Consider the following 19,596-nt stretch of genomic DNA (forward strand, 5'->3'; position numbering starts at 1 on the left):
TTTAAATTAACCTTTATAAACAAAGCAATCTATGACGCCAAGATAAGACTTCAATACGTAATTGGTTTATCACTAGATTAGAATATTACGGAAACTGTCTTCTGCTGCTCGTGTTGAAATGGCACTTAAGACAAATAATTCAAAAGTTAACGATAACATAAAATCACAAATTACAATCACTAGAATGAAAACGATTTTCTATGAATTTCAAAGAATTTCTAATTAAATCTAATCAAAATGTCATTAATATAAGCTACCGACGTTATATCAGGAAATACCTTTGCTATAGACAAGACAGTTGGCCTAGTTAACAAGCCAGTGTGGAGTTAAACGCGCAGGAGAAAAGACCTATTAAAAATATATAGTACAATTTGGAAAGGGGAGTTGTTATGCAAGGTAAACCCAAGATATTCTATGCAAATACAATGCATTGAATTATTATGTCAATTATACATAAATATTTAAACTTAAATACTAATAATAGTCTCTGTATGCGAATTGTATAATTATGGTTTTCTTTATTTTTCTAGATAATATTTTCAAGCCTTTGCCATGGCTTCTAGTGGTTATAGCCGTATTCTGGAGCTGGCAGCTAAATGTTTTGGCCCTGCCAAAGATCGAACCTCGTCACGAAACCTGCAACAATGAACAGCGATACGAAAACCAGGTGATGTGCGAGGGCAAGGACTTTGGTGCTTTGGTACCGTATCCGGATAACTGTAGTTTGTTCCTAGTTTGCGACTGTCTCTATCCGACAGTGAAGTTGTGTCCCGCAAATCTCTGGTGGGATAATGGGACTCAGCAGTGTAATTATCCCCAAGCTGTAGAATGTATCTACTATTCGATTGAAACGCCAGAACCTACGGACGGAACTACTCGATTTACGCCAGAACCAACATCCAGTACGCAAAAGATAACGTCAGAGCCCACAGAACCACCATCTAGTACGGCAAAGATAACGACAGAAAGTACCACCGGAACCAGTACACAGATAACCACTGAAACGTCCTCTACCCCCTCAATTTACCACCCAACAACCAGTTGGGATCCACCACCGGCACCGCCGGGAATTTCAGATGACTACTGTCGCAATAAGGAGGATGGCTCGGTACATTATTATCCTTATGACTGCCAGGCCTATATAAACTGCACTTACGGCTGGCCCGTGCTAAATTACTGCATTGAAGACAAGGTATTCAATAAGTACCTTGGCATTTGCGATACTCCCGATATGGCGGATTGCGAGGAGCTGCCCCTTCCTACAACCACAACAGAAATGCCGCCCACTTCAACGACTGAGAAGGATGAGGTTTGCGGTCCAACGCCGGAGGGAATTGAAGAGGATTATTGTGTGCCGAAGGGAAATGGTTTCTATGAGTATCCTTACAATTGCAGTGGGTACTTGGTCTGCAAGAATGGTTGCACAGATTTGGATTACTGCCAGCCGGATAAACTCTTTAATAATTGGCTGCACATCTGCGATACACCCGATTCGGTGTGGTGTGACCCCCTGCCATTCCCCACAACTCCGGGAACAACCAAAAAACCAACTACGCCTTCAATCACGACCACTCCTTCAATCACCACAACTCCTTCAACGCCTATAACACTGCCTTCTGATGGGTCTACAACTGAAATTCATTCTAGCACCACAGAAGAGATTGTAACCACTACCGCTGGACTTCCCTCTGATGTCGATCCAAATGATTGTAAGGGTGAAAAGGACGGCACTGTTTTTGCCTACATAGGCAATTGTTCGGAGTACTTGATATGTAAAGACAATCAAGTGCAAATGGGTCATTGTCCTCCTAATACGCTCTTCAATCCCGACTGGCTTGTATGCGATGAGCCAGATGATGTTGTGTGCCTTGGAGATCGCACCACGACTCCAATTCCAACCACCACACCAACTACTACTACTGAAAAAACCACACCCACCACGACTACCACCACAGTGGCCACAACTTTGGGACCAGATCAGCTTTGCGATGGTCAGGAGTTGGGAGCTTCGTTCGCTTATCCGGATGATTGCAGCAAGTATTATCTTTGCTTGGGCGGCGGACAATGGACTCTGGCACCCTGCATTTACGCCAGTTATTTTGATCCCAGCACAGGTCAGTGTGGACCTGATGTGTCACCCGATGCGTGCAAACCATCACAAGTCACAACCACCACAACAACAACAACAACGACAGAGACCACAACAACCGAAAGAGATACCACCCCCAAGTCCACAACCACCGAAAGGACAACCACAACTGTGGCCCCAAAAACTGGTATTTGCGGTGGTCGGAATGAGAACGAGAATATTGCTTATCCCAATAACTGCACCAAGTATATTGTGTGCGTTTCGCCAATTCCCATAGCCTTCTTCTGTCCCGATGAGACATTCTTTAGTTCAAAGTTACAGAAGTGCGTTGATGATTGGGAAGAAAGTGATTGTGAGGGTGATCAAAGCACCACGACTCCAGAACCAGGCTATACAAGACCTCCTCCGGAACCGACCATGTGTACAAATAGCAGTCGGGATACCTTCCCATATCCGGATAACTGTCAATGGTTCATACGCTGTGTGGATGACTACATTTACATGATGGACGTCTGTAATTGTGGGGAGTACTACGATCCAATTACTGAAAAGTGTGGAGCGGATGTTCCTTCAGATGCCTGTCGATGGGACTACACCTCAACCACATCAACTACCAGTGAGCCGACAACGACCACAGCGGTTACGAGACCACCACCGCAGAAAGGACCATGTGACGACGTAGAGGATGGGGCCCTTGTCGCCTATCCCAACGATTGTTCGAAGTACATTCAGTGCGATAGACCCATTGCGGTTGCCTTTGAATGCGACAAAGGAGATGAGTTTAGTGTGGAGCTTGGAAAGTGTGTTGATGCTTCACTCGCCAATTGTTCGATTACAACCACTGCTAAGCCATCGGAGTCGACGACTACACCAAGAGACGGGGAAGGCTCAACAACGCCATCCGAACCATCAACGGGATCTTCTACAGAATCATCTACTGAATCAACAACAGAATCAACGACAGAATCAACAACAGAATCAACAACGGAATCATCTACCGGACAATCAACACAGTCATCAACAGAAACTACAGAATCATCTACAGTATTATCTACTGAAACTTCTGAATCGCCTTCAACAATTTCAACACCACCAGCATCTACTACCATGGAACCAGGAACAACTACTCCGGAAGCTTCTACAACTGCCAAGCCGACAGAGGGAATTTGTGAAGGCAAGACAGACGACTCCTTGGTACCCTACCCGAGAAACTGTAGCAAGTATATAAAGTGCCAATATCCAATACCAGTTGGTTACGATTGTCCGGATGGTTTGGAGTTTAGTCCTACGGAATTGACTTGCATGGATCCCGAACTTGCTGGTTGTAGCACTAAGACAACCACACCAGGGCCTACAACTTTAAGTACAGAAGCTTCGTCTACTCCGGTAACAACAGTTTCAACAACACCCAAGACAACCACTACAGAAATGCCAACTACTCCAAAGACCACTACTACCGAGTCAACCACAATCTTAACAACAACTACGGATTCAACCACTCCCCAAACAACCACAACAGAATCAACAACTTCCAAGACAACTACCACAGAATCAACGACAATTTCAACAACCCCAACGACAACCGAGCCAACAACTCCAAAGACCACTACTACCGAGTCAACCACAATCTCAACAACAACCACAGATTCAACCACTCCCCAAACAACAACCACAGAATCAACTACAGCTTCAACCACTCCACAAACAACTACCACAGAATCAACGACAGTTTCAACAACTCCAAAGACAACAACCACCGAATCGACAACAGTGTCAACAACAACTGAATCGACAACCACTGTTCCTACCCCAACAACTCTAGATCCGTACACCCCCAATATCTGCTGTGGCCAAGCTCTTGGAACTCTGCTTCCGTATCCCAATGATTGCAGCCGCTATGTCGTTTGTGACTACCCCATTCCATATGCCGTGGATTGCGATGAGGGAACGATCTTCGATGATAAACTTCTTCAATGCACCTCTGTGCCCAATGAAAGGTGTATTTTCATTGAATTTTAAAAATATATATTAATAAAGCATAAATCACAGCAATAATCTTTCCCATTTCTCTTCTTTTTGCTACCCCACAAAATCAATTGGGTAAATGCACAAATGCTCAATAGCTGGGAATCGCTTAACATATTCGTTACTTTTAACACTTCTGGGCTTTCTTAGTCCTTTTTTCACATTTTAGACATATACTTCGCTCCACTTTTGGTATCAATTACATGCAAACCCTTTTCCCGTAATTTGTCGCAACAAAACGAAACCAAGAAAAAAAGAAGGTAATTTACCACTTAACACAGTCAATTCCCCCGACAGGTAACAAGACGATTGGAATTGCAGAACCTCCTGTCGAAAGGATTGCAAACGAAGACCCTCAAGGGGACGCAAGCGCGCGACAGTATTTTTAGCAACAGGCTAAAAGCAGTTTCCTCTTGACAATGCCACGTCTGATATCTGCTCGCTTACAAGTTTCAGCCATTTATCGTAGCCTGATACTGCCGTTCTTGGCCCAAAGCTGAAACCCTCGGAAGCTCGTCTAATCAGATTTGGGGTTGGCCACATAAAAACACAATTGCCAAGGAATTATCCTTAGGGTGTGAGGTGGCAGGCAGGACATATACAATTGAGGGTAAATATAACAAGCACAAGGATAAGTTGTTCAGTTTTGCTGTTGCTACTGCGGTTGTTGTTGTGGAAATCGAAGAAAGGGAAAGGAAACCAAAGCAAGTTATGTATGTGAGTATCAATGACAGTAACGACACAAAATGAACACAATTCGAGCAAATTGTTTGGCAATAATGTTAACTTAATGCGTTCCATTTGTCGCACTCGAATCGATAGACACGCGCGAAGGCGCTCCTTCGAGTGATTTGTAACGCTTTGATAGCCACCCAGGATAAACAAGGATTTGTGCTTGTGTCTATAGGGATAATCGTGGAGGAGCCCCAAAATTGAGCAACAAGTCACAAGAATTTCACTTAATTGAAGATAAGACTTTGCCTTACAGCCGGACCGATTAAATGATTTTAAATTGGGATTTTATCATTAAATGCTTATAAATTAAATACTGATTGCCTGGGTGTCGCCTAAAACTGTATCTCGATGCCAAGTTGGGTAATAAAAAAACAATTTTACCTAGATTTCACTTGCCAGATTTAGTTGAATCACTGCCAAAATGAAAAAAGCTGCCCAAAAGTGTTGAACAGGCAACACCCAAGAAGTTGGACTATGTTCTGAAGAGGAAGAACTAAGAATTGTAAATTTTAATACATGACTTTGAAAGTAGTTATTTGATTTTTTATTTTCTTCTGCATTGATTAGTTCAGCTAGTTCAACTCCTTATAATTCCATATATTCCGCGATGGCAGTATAACCTATATTAGGCAATGGGCCAACACTTACAAAAATGTACCCATAAATGTACCATTTAGTGGTGTACGAGTATGCATATTATGTGCCAAGAAAGCAGTTGCATTAGAATTTAATAGTGAAAGTTTTTGGTGGCATAAATAACACTTAAAACTAATTACAGGTAAGAATTCCCCAGCAAATTGCCAACGAAGCCAACTTAATGGGGGGATAGATGGAAACTTTCACAAAACTCTCAAATTGTAACGATATCCAGACATAACTAACAATTATCAAAATCTCAATGCGATGCAGTTGGAGGAGACACAAATCGCAGCGAAAACATTTTCCAAGCACTCGACACATGCACATGCACATGTATATCAAATTGCCATTGCAGAAACTCGGAATTTCCCTTCTTGCCCCATTTTCATGCATGGGGTTAGTTTATAAAACTTTTGCTGGCACATATTAATGTGCAGCTCCATCCATTTATGTAAAATGTATTTTATGTTTCCCGCGAGAATTTAAACCATGTGCTGGATGCCCCAGCAGTTAGACAGACAGCCAAAGTTCAGGCCTTTTAATGATTTTTTGCCTTGTTTGTGCTGTATTAAATGGCAAAATTTCATTGCGAAAATTGGTAACTTTGAAATATTTACATTTCGGTAAAATTTCATAAAAAGCTTATGCAAAATAAATGGGTATGGAAAAGCCGGAAAAGTGGTTTACTGGTATTTATGAAAACATAATCAAATGTTATGGCCAGTTAGGGGTAAATGCAACTAAACTATACCGAAGCCGACTGAGTTTTTTTTTAGGAGGAAAATGCTCTTAACTTTTGGCACGGCTGTCGATTTTGAGTTCAGTGAACTGAAAGCATTTGTTTGAAGTTGTATTTAAATTAACTAAAAGTTTTAGTCCTATGGAGAGGTATACCTTTTTTGGTTCAAATCATTTTAAATGATAATAATGGAATCATTAAATGTTAGTCCCTCAGTATCATAAGTAATATAATTTGTAGGTTGATTGCCATAAAAATAAAGTAATCTAATAAGCAGCTAACTCAATCTAAAAGTTTCTTAAGCCCAGTTCGAACTAATTTCCAAACCAGAGAAAACTAATTTTCTTATTTTCCGACTTTTGGATAAGTTCACCTGTAACCCAATTCCGCCCTTATATCACACACCTTCAGCAATCCATCCACTTGAGATAAACCTCAGCCCACTTTTGGTGAGATAACAGCATGTAAGCGTTGTCATAACACGATTCGGTCATATAAAAACAAAATTCGCACAAATTTAACGCCTCCGACGCAGACGTTTAGCTTTTTATGGCCCGACCACACCCACTTGAAGGACCCCCCACCACCGCCCACACAGCATTCATATTCATAAAAGGCAGCGACTCATCATTATTTGTCATGGGTGCATGTAAACAAGTCAACAAAAAAAGGAGCGAAAAACCATGAGTCACGCATAAAATTTTATGAACTGAGGGAACGAGAATGGACACTCTGGCAAATGAAGGATGAAGAAGGATATGCGAATTCATGCCAGCATTGCGTATACGCAACGTGGGGTGCGGGCTTGTGGCTTAATTAAAAATCAGCGTGTGGCATTAAAATAATTTCTACAGTGCGGTCTATGGTAGCAGAAAAAAGTCAAGTACGCATTTCATAATTAGAATGAGTTTATTTTAATTTTTTATTAAAGGCAATGTGAATTGCCGTGTTCGTTTTACTTATAGCCGAATTTTTCACCTTTTCCTATATATTTTCCTCTACTGCATTCTGAACATTCCTTTGTCAGTGATTCACTTTTGGAAGCGAGACCGAAATAAGTCGTAGAAGAAAGTGAGCGGGGAAAGCGAGAGTGAGTGCCAGTTTAATTAAATTGATTTCCGCTCCTCCCCGTGGCGAGATTTTAATTAAACCTTTTTCGATAGATTTCCAAGCGCGATGGGAAAGAGTGTGAGCTTAAGCAAACTGCTACCTCTAACCGAATTTTTCTTTGATTTCCCACCCACTTGCAAATGTTTTTTTGTGCTTTAAGAAATTTCAATTGCTAAAAGTTGGCGAATTGTAAATTTTGTTATTACAAGCCAGGCCAACGCTCCCACAATTGGCTTTCTTTATTGCTTCCCAACGAAGTTGGAAGTTCAGCTACAAGTCAAAGTTTTTTCCCCCTGGATGTGTGTACTCAACTCTGTTAGGAGTCGTGTGTTTATTTAATATCTATAAAATAAATTAAACATTCATATTCCGTTTATTTACTTAGGCAAATTGAGTTTTCGCAGTTGACATGCTGAATACGTTGAAAAAACGAGAAGAAAACTCGGTAGAAATCCGTAGGAAAACGCGAGTCATGCAGACGGTGGAAGGCCCAGCAGGTCGGACCAAAAAAAAAAGGATTCAAGAGCTGGCTGTGTCATCCTCAACGGTCTGTAAACAGGAAACGAGTGTCTGTTGCATGCAGAGAGTGACAAATGTCATGAAATATTCAAATTGGCAAAAGTGTTGCTGTCGCTGTCGAAATCACTTTGGCCCAAACACATTTTAGGCAAAACTTTTGGCACAACTTTAATTGGCACCGAGAAAAATTCCATTCTACTTCTCCGTGCCATTTATCATAGCCGAGACACCTTAACAGCTCATAATTGGCAATTGAGTACAATATAGAATATCATAAATACATAAACCTGAACCTTTTGGGGATCAGACGGGGGCACACAGCAAGCCAACATAAATCACAAGCCCCTAAGCCATGGAAAAAATGTTTGTAAGTTGAGCAAGAACCGCAAACACTTCCTCCCCGAAGAGTACACACATGGAAAACGCTTCGTTTTCATTGTGTAAATATTTAAGCAAACAATAAAATTCGAAACAGGACCAGGCCAAAAAGAGGGCGGCCAGCAGTAGCAGGTGTCAAATGTTGCGGCCAAAAGGAAAAGCAAAGTCAGTTGCACAGAGAAACCTTGCCCCTCTGTTCTCTTCGAAAATTTATGACAAACTGTGGCAGACACACACAAACGTTTGAATTCGCCCATTTGCTTAGAATAAAAAAGGAAGAAAAGGTGCTACTTGAGGAGTCTCCGATTTTCAGATACCTATTAACACAGTATTTAAAAGGCTCTTTTAGTATGCTTCAAGATATATTTTTTTTGTTTTGCTATAAACCTAAATATAAGTAAATATTAACAAAAATCGTCTTGGACTGTAATGCTTCTTGTCTCGAGCTAACTACTATTGAAAATAATTGAATTTTTACCACTTATTCATCAAACCAGCATCGCCACACACCAACCCCAAAAAAAAGGAACTCAAAAATGGCTTTGCGGAACTTTTCGGTACGTGCCACTTTGGCGAGGCACGAAGTTGTTGCAGCTGCCTTGGTCCTCCAGTGTTCAATGTGTTTGGTGTCTCGCTTCTTTCTATTTTTTTGGTGCATGACATTAGTTGTGAGCACATAAAAAATAAATAAATTTTACACACGTCATTGGTTTTTATTACTGCAGCAAATGGGAAAAGGCGGAAAAATGATTTAGATCAACCAGGCATTGTTGAAAATTGAACAAGGAATGAATGCCCGGAACCGGTGGCATTCAATCAAGTTGAGGAAACTGCTGGATTTTAATTAGAGTGAAGAGCACCTTGAGCGGAAAAAGTTGGCAACTTGGGCTCAACTTTTCCGTAATCGCCCTGCATACACGCACTCAACTTTGGCAGAATCTTTTCTCCTTCAGCGCGTATATAAAATGCATTCAATGCCCACCTATATACATTTTTGGCAACGAATTATTGACAATTGCAATTCAATTTCACACACAATTTGGCCAAAAAATGTCGTTACGCCGGAAATGGCGTAAAAACTTTTCTCGAAGCTTTGCAACTGGAGCTGCAGTTGAAAAGTTTTCGTTTCGTGCAGTCGGAAAATCCCTTAACCCCCCCACCCCATGGAAATGTTATTCAATGCGACACCCGAAAAAGGAGTAAATAAATTTCAGTAAATATTTGTGCGTCTGTTTGGGCGCGTTAGTTGGATGTCTGCGTGTGATTGAATGTGCCCCTGATTGAGATTCGAATGGTTAGGTCTGTAGGGCTCGAATTTGCAGCAAGATTCTGTTTTTGGCTTGTCGATTCGAAAGAATGACTGACACACTTTATCAGTTGCTGATAAATACGTTCTTTGATTGTATTTCGTCAAAAATCGTTTCCTGTTATTCCATCAGCAAATATTTGGGTTTTCAGGCAAAACATTGGATTTGATGGTCCAAAAATGGATTCCCATACCTCGATGAACTCGTAATTGAATTCCCATTCGATTGGCATTCAAATTTGGAAATATTAATTTTTTCAGTTTTTTTGCAAATTTGGATGATGGTACCCCTTATCAAAAATGCAAAAAATGACGAAATTTTTTTTTATTATAAATCCGCAAAACGGCGATAGATTTCGTTAACATGGCTAATAAGCTTTACAAAACGGTTATTAGATTACATGTATACCCATTTTTAGGAAAGTTATGAGCAAAATAGTCGAAATATCGAAAATTAATGTTGTCTATTAAAAAGGCATATGTCTATAAAAGTAATTTCGTTATTTATAACAAAAAGATTCCTTAGCTACAATAAATCAATCTTTACCCCCCATCTTACAGTGAAACCAAGCTCCCTTTGATAGAAAAATGCCGAAAATACTTTCATTTCATATGCAGAACATTTCACCCCATTCCCAAACATTTACTTAGACAAAAAGTTGTTCCTCACCTTATAAATGCAGGTACAAAATCCACATCCTCGACCCATATACCAAAAAAACTCTCATACCTAGATGTTTTTGGTGTAGCGATTTCCGTTGAACATGCATAGGAAAAGTCAAATATGAAAACTGTCAGCAGTGCTGAAAATTTATGACTCTTTTAATACAATACCACCCCACATACTCGAAAAAAACATTTACGGTCGCTCAAAAGTATGCTACAAATTTCATATTAATATGCAGCAAAGAAATAAGGAGCAACCCCACAAAAAAAAAACTGAAAAACTTCACTTACGAACATTTTTCACTCACAACGAATTATCGAAAGCGGCTCAAGTTTAACGAAAGAAAATTTACTACGTGATTTTAATGGCACACAGCAACTTTTGCATGTGGGATGTGTTTGCGATGTGAATGTGGGGCCCACATACATATATCATTTTTAAAATGACACTTTTATTGTCAAGCTCCGCTGAGTTTAGGGAATTTTTAGATTGTGCTCACTTTTGTTGCATTTTGTTTTTAAATGGAATTTTAAACATTTTACCTTTAAGCATAGCTGTAACATATTGGGTGATGTTAAACTTAATATGGTAACTCATAATCTTTTGTGCAAATTTTGAAAGTAATTTAACACCGAAGAAGGTATCATATTTCCTCCTTAGGGTTCTTTTCGTTTTAATTCCAAGCGTGGACGTCGTTCTTCGTTCTGACGGAAAAGATGAGTTGAGTTAAAAGGATCTGTGATTGATTAAAAAAGTACGTTCTTTCATCCCCGAGACAGTTTACGCAATATTTGCAGAGGAACCCCCTCATTTAACCACATCACGGCATTGCTCTTGCCACTTGCAGTTAATTTAAGACTTTTCCCATAATTTCCGTTTGCTATATAAACACGAGGGAGCGGGACGGCCTGAGTGCGAGCGGGAAGGGGTGGGGGGATAGTAGCGGTATTGCAATCGCCTTAAGAAGTTCGCTTAACAAATGTGCGAAACGTGACTTAAGCATGAATACAAAATTCCAAAGTGCATACAAAAGCACACATGAAAATCAGTGGGGTATTTGGGGCGATAAAAGTGGGCGGGGCCACACACACACACTTGGGGCCTTGGCAAAAACTTGTGAAATGCAAAGATGGGGAAAAAGAGGAATGGCTATGGGATAAATGTAATCCCTGCCTGCAAATATATAATTTATTAAAAAACGTATAGCACCAGCCACGGGCCAGCAACAAGAACAAAAGCAGTAGCAGCTACATTACACGCCGTCATATATGGTCCGCACCACCCAACCACCCAAGCCACCCAAAACCACCACCCACTTGCCGCCCCAGGCACACATGAGTAATATGCAAGCGGAGCGAGCAGCGCCACTGAAAAGAGCATCCAAAACTGCTGCATTGGAGCTGCTACAGTGGCCCCTTGGATATTTATTTATGTGTATATGAAATATTAAATAACTTCTGCAATGTTACCTGTTTTACCAGATTTCATTCGAGTAAAGTAACCAAGGGCAATGGTTTATTTGTTTTAACTATACATTTTACATTGGAGTATTCATAATTATATTTTTCCCAACTAAGAAATATAACAATACATTGTACTTCCCATTCATTTCATTCCTTTTTCCTAGTGCATCTTGTCACTTCTTTTACCTTTCTCCATATAATTGGGAAAATGAAACCGAGTAGTGTTTTTTATAACTTTCTTTTTTTTACAAAGTATGCACAGTGTATTGGCGCATTAGTGTTAGTGGCAAGTTGTCCGGTGTTTAATAAGCTGCCATCTGGGAAAATCGGGAAAATAAGGGAAACTGCTGAGAACATCGTTTGAAGGCAATAACAACATTTGCCATGCTCCATTGTTTTTTTGCTACTTAAATTGCAGTTCTCTGCTGGTGTTTTCGTTCTCCAACTTTTGTTATACCCTTGTAAAGGGTATTATGATTTTGATAAGAACTATGTAGTGAAATAGCTTATTACTGTTCAAAACACATACTTATTTCATGATCTTGATATATATTTTATTTAGAATATATTATCTTTTGTTTCGTAATTACTGTCTGCCCAAGAATTTATAGATCTACAAGGGTATTATGATCTTCTGATAACGTTTACTTTTGCATTTTTCTCCTTTTTTTGAGTGGAGAGGTGGTTGCATTTTCCCCCGAGGTGCAGAAATAAAATCCACATTGATGAAGCTGCCGCTGATGAGGATGCTCATCCAAGAAATGAAGATGATGATGGTAAAAATGAAGCGCACTTTCTCCTCCTTCTGCTGCTGCCACTCCCACTTTCTTCGCCGCCCACTTGCTTTGGCTGGCTCTCTTCTTTGCATTTCTCGCCTTGGGCTCCGTTTTCTTGCAGTGGAAAACTTCAAAGCAACTCATTTCGGTCGTCTGGCATTTTTACGCTGCATAGCTGCAAACTGAGATTATTAATTTTGATGTCTGGCTTTCCATAATCGATGCATTCGCCTTTGTTTTTGTTTTTGCCGCTTAAAACACCCCTTCGCTTTTGTTGTAGCTAAATTCCTTTGAAATTCCAAGTTTTCAGCCCACGGCAAAGTTAATAAGTCAAGGCTGCCGTTTTTGATCGCCTGGCAGTTGAGCCTTTTAATTGCACAATATAATCACAGCGCTCTTTTAATTGGAGTTTTATTGCAATAAAAACAGACAGAGAATTGATTAAATGCATTCATGCCATGCTTTTAAATGTTTTATTCTGGTGTAATTACTGAGAAGAAAAATATGCATAGTTAATATACAATAGAATTAAATGCGAAATTGTGATTAGTGTGGAAGTGAAGTAGAAAAAACCCATTAATTTCTCACATTTTTTAGAGATTTTGTCCCTGTCAATTTCCTTTGACTTTTTTTTGCCTAAAAGTGTATTGAAAATTACTTTCGCGTAAATTCGTGCCTGCAATTCAATTGTCCCCAATACAATAAACTTTGACTGCAGCAGCACTAAAGCCCAATATAAAAAAGGATGTCGCCGGAAGTCTTGCAAAAATATACATATACATGCATAAACGGGAGGTCCTCCTCCTTTTAAGTGTACATAGAGAATGAGAGTTCATACATATATCTGTGCGGGTGGGAATCTGAAGTCCATTATCAAAGCGATAACAAAATGTTTAGTTTTCGTACCAGCTCAAAGTTTTTTCGGTGTAAACTTTTCGGCAAGTGCATATAAATTGAATGTAACTTTGCACTCATGTATGCAAACAGCGACGCACACATTCATACTTCGGTGACCTGCATGTGTATTGGTGTGAGCGGGATATTTGTATACCCTATGAGAAGCTTTAAAATATTTAAACTATTACTTAATCTGCCTTGACTTTAGCTTAATCTTACCAGTAATTGAGTAATATCGTGATATTACCTATTATTTATGTCACTTTATTATTTAAGGATCTATTTTAAAGTGTCATTTTCATTTTCATTCAACCAAGGTGTTCTTTTCTAGCATCCAAAATCAATTTTTATATTCCAGCCAGAGACCATCGCTTTCAATAAAGTCGCCATTTCACTTTTGCCTGGCAAACTTTGCTTATATTTCACAACAGAGTGCAAAAGATAGAGTGGAAGGGAGTTGCAGAAATGTCCTTTTTATCCTGCTCCCCACATTCTCCTAACCTTATGTCGATACTTTTGATATGCAAAAGATATGAAGGGACAGCTGTTTCCTGCTCCATTTGCTTGCCGAAAACTTTTACCAGGACCAAATGCATTCTCAACTTCAAGTTGAAGTTGAAGTTAAGAAAAGGAGACTCCGGAGTGGGCGTGGCACAGCCTTCGATGTGGGCTTTAAATACTGAAGGAGCCGAAAAACGCATTGAAACTTGCATAAGGTTTGCGTGCAAAGTTTTTCAACATATTTTATGGCTATTAGCATTTTTTAACTACTTTTACGACACCCGAAATGTGACCAGGTGCATTTAGTGGATAAATCGTGAATTCCTTTTCACTTTTCAAGTGAAAATATGGTAAATTTAATTTTACTTCTGCTGTTAGTATTTTTTTTAGGCCTTAAGATTGTTTAAGGTTTTTACAGTGACTAGAGATATTTTTTTCTATCTTTATATCCGTCTTTACTATTTTTTCCAGTGCGTAACACCTTTGGTGCTCAAACGTAATTTATTTAGTCTACTTCACGCTCATAATACACATTCCCTTGTGGAGGGGGATGAGGGTGCCGAAGGAGCTGTGTGACGTGGAGCATTCATGTCAGTCGCCAGGCTTAAGCCCCCCTTTTCCACGCCCCTGTCTACTTTTGCTTGCAAGTGGCAAGTCGCTTGGAAAAATTATGTTGCACGTGATATGCTTCAGCAAATTCGCTACATGTAACGCGTAATGTTGGTGGTGCTGGGTGGAAAATGCTGGAAAAGACTACGCTTTTCCGCCCAGCACTAAAGATGAGTTCCACTTGGAAATATAAATTGAAATCATCAACTGGCTTTGTGCGTTTTATCAACATTTTTACGTGCCGCGCTTCAAGTTTGCGTTAACGCTGCACTGAATCCGCCACTGAATCTGCCCACTTTTCCTCGCCGCCTCCGCCGTTCACACTGAATCAGATTTTCCTCACTCTGTTTCTGGCTGCGTCAGTGCCAACTGCAAATTAAGCAATTTTCCAAAGGACTTTTGGCTGCTTTTTGGTTTCGCCAGCTTAATGTCTGACTGAGTGCGCGGTTTATTAAGATAAACGATGATGAACGGTGGAGCTGTTTCTCCCCTTCGCACCTTCGCCCGATGTCTGGGTTATGGTTATCCACCTGCAGCACAGTTCGGCTTGTTAATTGACTACTCAGCTCTCCGGCGCTTTTCCATTTTCCTCCTCGGCCACGCCCCCTGAATAAAAGACAAAAGGGGCGGTCGGATGGGTGGCGAAATGGAAGCTGGAGCAGCTCATTCTATTAGGGCATTTGCATGCTTATCTCATTATCACGAAACACAAGAGTTCCGGCCAAAGGTTGGATTTATTTCGCAGATACCCTATCATTAAGGCGTGTGGCATTTAAATTTTCCTAATTTTGGCATATTTATGTTTGAAAGTCTTAAATGAATTTTAAAGCGCAGCGATACTTTAATATTATTAAATTTGTAAAAATTGTGTTTAGTAATTTGTTTTATTTGTTTAATTTTTATTTAACCCTAACCCCTCCCTAACCAACACTATGAGTCAGTAAAGGACCCTGGTTGTCCACCAGGTCCTCCAACGGACTCCTACTTGGCTGCTGTGTAACTTTTGCGCTTTTGTCGTGGTTTTCATTATCCTCTGCCATTTGGCTTTTTGCTGCTTATAAGCCGCAACAACCCTTCCGTTTGGGGGCACACCTCAAAGCGAACTGCAACGGACACATTTGCCAATATTGACTGTACACAGGGGACCAACATCCAGCTGCTCGGCTTATAGAATTTGCAACGGCCTCTTAGTTTGCCCCTTATTTCCGGCCCTGTCGGCCTATGCAAACAAAGCTCCCTTGCTCTTTTTTACCACTCATTAGTGACAATTTTCTTGTAGTTGACATTTGCCACGCCCCACGCCCCCATATTTTGCGGTTGCAGGACAAAGTTTTTGTGTTTATACCGCCATCTCGTCCTTACGCCCACTTAAAGTCAGACATTTAAAGTCAGACAGGAGAAAACAAGCAAATAAAATCTGGATTTTTGTGGCATGCAAATGACGCCATGTAGGTGGTGGCTTGAAAAAAAAAAATGAATAGATGAATCGGTCCCTGTAGGACCTTAAATTTTTGATGGAAAACCAATTAATTGGAAAAATTAAAATCAAATATTTGCCAAAGCGCTTGAACAACACTTCACCGGGAACCTTGAAAAAAACTGTAAAAAATACGGAAATACACAGGAAAAAACTATGAGTATATATGACTATAAAATGAATTTCATAACTATAAGTTATTCCAGAACACATATATTCAGTATTTGTCATAATTTTGCTAAATAGTTCAAAAGACTTGCTTTTGGCTGAGTGTTTAAGAAAAAGTATATCTGAGCTGAGGTTGCTCTCTTTTTCGACGTCGGATCTGAGCGTCGTCCTTCATTTATCCTTTCTCCATTGCGAGTGTGTGAGTGTGGCAGAAAGGAGGGGCAGGAACTCTCAATCAGCGCATGTTGGCGCCCACAAACTCACGTGCAAACACTTTACGACAGGTACTCTCAAAGGAGCTGCAGAAACTGAGGTGGAGTTAAAGGGGCATCCACATCCTCATCCACATCCACATGCCCATGCTCATGCTCATCCTCGTTCGGAGGAAAGCTGCTCTCGTTTTGAAGTGCAATTTAGCACAGCCACAGATTTTCCTGCCCTCGCCGCTCTCCTCCAGATGCTCTCCAAGTATGCGGTAATTAATGCAATGAGGGCGGGTTGGAGGCCGATGGCTGAGTGGGTGGCCAAAAGTTACGCAAGGTGTGTTCTACCGCTATATGAAAGGTGCTGGCCATGTCTGAGGTATTGGCCAGGTTGCGCTGTAAATGGGGAAGGGAGCCTTAAAGCTTGCAACCAGAGCACGATGATTACTTTTTATTAATTAGCTATTATTAGCAGGTATTTGATTTACTTTTGTACAAGGTTTCTCGAATTTCGAATCTTGAATCTTCTGAATCTTAAGTTATTTTCTTGAAAAATCTTATTTAAAATGTCGAGTCCCCAGACGTATATTTTTTTACAACGTTTTGGGTCATTAACGTGCAACGCGGTTCAATGCGCTCCGTAAACTGTTACCACCGAAAATTTTAGTTAAAGAAACCGGAAGAAATCTTTAAGGTTCCCTGGCCTGCCAAATGATATAAACAAACACACAATTTGCGCCACTTAGCAGCAAATGGACGAGGCCATTAATAATTCCGTTTTTTTCGTAAGGTCAACCGCAAAAAAGTCAAGGGGCGGCGCAAAAACAATGCCAAAAACCGCCCAGATAATAAGGAAATATGACTTAAGGCGGACCGCAAGATGCTGCGACCTCAAAGGGGGTGGTGCGCAGGGTGGTTTGGGTGCTTTTGGGAGGTGGGTGGTACCATACACTAGTGAACATGGCGAGACGGTCTTGTAAAACAAGCCAGCAACAAGAACAACAGAACACAAAACAATAAATTGAGCGGGGAGAAAGCCAAGAAGTAGGGGCTCTCATAAACAATGTAATAATAAGGCCAACATTGTGCGAGAACTTGGCTTCGACTGGAGCTCCAGAAAGTGGTTTTCCCGGCCTTCCCTTCAATCGAATAAATCTTGCTTAAAGCCGGGGATTCCCCTAATTGCCGGCCATTAGAAAAATGTTAATTGTCATTAAACGCGGATGCCCAGCCATTTCGCACGAATAACCATTAGGAAGAGAAATCATTAATAAACCCAATCGGAAGTGAGCTGGATATTGATGAACCGTGCAATAAAATTAACACTTTTCGTTCCCTCTTTTTTGTCTAGTTAAACAACTTCCATTTGCAGCGGAACAATTCCAATTCGAATTCAATTACGTTCGTTGAAATATTTTTCCATTTTCATTCAACACTCGCTTTTTTTTGGCTCACTCAGTGTGACAGGATAATAAGCTGGTTGAACTGTCATGAACATTTTTAATTAAATTCAATATCCAAGATCTGTGTCCTCCCGCCTTTTTATTTGTCTTTCTATCGGACCGACAGGAAAATGGAATATGAAATATGAATGCAAATAATTGCATAGGTTCCGGGGTGATGTAATAAAAAAGATTGATCTAAAGTTTTTTGTAGCAGAAAAGAGAATTTCCAATAAAATCAAGAAGTAAATGAATGAAGTGGTTTAAGTTTTATTCGTTTTATTTACGATACAAATGAATACAATGAAGAGTGTTATTTGTTGTAACGTATTATTATATTTCTTCAAGTCAGTATTACGTGAATGCGCCCAGATCCATTTGATGTTTTCGCTTATTTTTGTGGATATTCGGTTCCAAACAGTTTGTTACAAACTAAAGCGGTTAGTTTGTAGCGGGCTACCGTTTTGGATGGCCCATCAGCATTAAACTCGCAGTTGTCCACACGGGCGGTCATGGAGAAAGTTTTATTTTGGTTAGTACCAGTGGAACCCGAAACTTTAAAGTTTATCTGGGGGCGCATATAGGTAAGAACCATGCAAGGGTCCATATTCTTCCATGATTTGGGCAACGGCTTCCCTGGCGACGATGCCTTTGGATCGTCGCCAGGCGTCAGCTTCTTCTTCAAGTCATTATACACGGCTGCGACATCAATATCATTACTCTTCCATTCCTCAGCAAGTTTGTGAACGGCATAAGAGGCCATCTTTCCGAGTAAATCATCCTCATCGCTGCCCGAGCTATTTTCCAACACAGCTTTCATTTTGGTGGTTAAGACTCCCTGCAGAGCCTTCTCGCAAGCTGCATTCCTGGCAGAGGCTAACGAAGAACCCTTCCCTTCGTATTTCTTTGAGTTAACAACAATGTGGGCCATAATTATCCCATCGTGCTTTCGTTTTACTTCCATTTTGTCGATTGTCACGCCCTTCAACTCATTCAAAACCATAAGCGCATCCTTGCCGGACACGGGCATGGTCAACGGGCGACTAGTTGCCTTTTGGGTACCTTTCGATCTCCCCTTATTTTTCTTTTTCTTTTGCTTCTTAGAGCCACTGGTTGCGGCAGCATTGATCACGACAGCAGATTTATCATCTGCCATTTTTTTCAATTCTAATGGCTTATCCGACTGAGAATCGCCAACAGTGATCACGCGAGAAAATTTATCATCGGCTTTTATTTTCAATTGTAATGGCTTTTCGGGCGCATCACAATCCATGGCATTGGTAACATGGATAGATGCGTTCGAATCATCTAGAACGGAAAAAACCAAATAATCAATCTACGATGTGCTCTGCCTTTTCATTTTAGATAAAAGAGGGCTAAAATAAATGCTATTTCTTAAAGCGAAAAAGTGCTTGGCGTGGTGCTCTTCTTCTTCTTTTGCACGTGTTCCTTTTCAAAGTGACTAAATCTACATATATATATACCTGCGAGCGGAATAGTTACAGCAATTGCATCCCCTTGGGCAGACGGATTTGGATTCAATGGGTCCTTCATCTCTACGATGTGCTTGTCGCTTGCACCAATATATTATATTATTTGAAACTCAAATTAGCTCTGCTTCTCCAAAACTTTTGTAGCGTCAAGAATGACTTTCGGAATTAAAGAGACCGTAGCTCACTAAGATTGTAAAGGAGATATAGTCGATAACTCCAAAGCATTAGGAAATTTTTTTAACACTGAAACACTTTGAAGTTAACAGTGTTGCTTACATAGCGCTAAAATTAAAATGGCTATATATTTATAATGGAAAACGAATGCCATTCTTGTAGATTAAAAGCTATTATGCAAAAAAT

At 40.3% G+C, this 19,596-nt stretch overlaps 2 protein-coding genes across 2 annotated transcripts; one reads left to right on the forward strand and one right to left on the reverse strand.

Moving 5' to 3' along the window:
* Nucleotides 1–195: 195 nt before the first annotated feature.
* On the forward strand, nt 196–4,134 carry LOC6736877 (mucin-5AC). Its single transcript, XM_039293597.2, has 2 exons — nt 196–396; nt 531–4,134. Exons 1-2 carry the CDS (start codon nt 390–392, stop codon nt 4,106–4,108), a joined length of 3,585 nt encoding a protein of 1,194 aa, XP_039149531.1. The 5' UTR covers nt 196–389; the 3' UTR covers nt 4,109–4,134.
* Nucleotides 4,135–17,989: 13,855 nt separating this feature from the next.
* Nucleotides 17,990–19,428, reverse strand: LOC6736878. The gene is made up of 2 exons (XM_016170153.3): nt 19,228–19,428; nt 17,990–19,051 (listed from the first exon to the last, which is right to left on the reverse strand). Exons 1-2 carry the CDS (start codon nt 19,295–19,297, stop codon nt 18,135–18,137), a joined length of 987 nt encoding a protein of 328 aa, XP_016030522.1. The 5' UTR covers nt 19,298–19,428; the 3' UTR covers nt 17,990–18,134.
* Between the last annotated feature and the right edge of the window lie 168 nt (nt 19,429–19,596).

This window comes from Drosophila simulans, chromosome 3L (assembly GCF_016746395.2).
Source record: "Drosophila simulans strain w501 chromosome 3L, Prin_Dsim_3.1, whole genome shotgun sequence".
NCBI classification, from domain to species: domain Eukaryota; kingdom Metazoa; phylum Arthropoda; class Insecta; order Diptera; family Drosophilidae; genus Drosophila; species Drosophila simulans.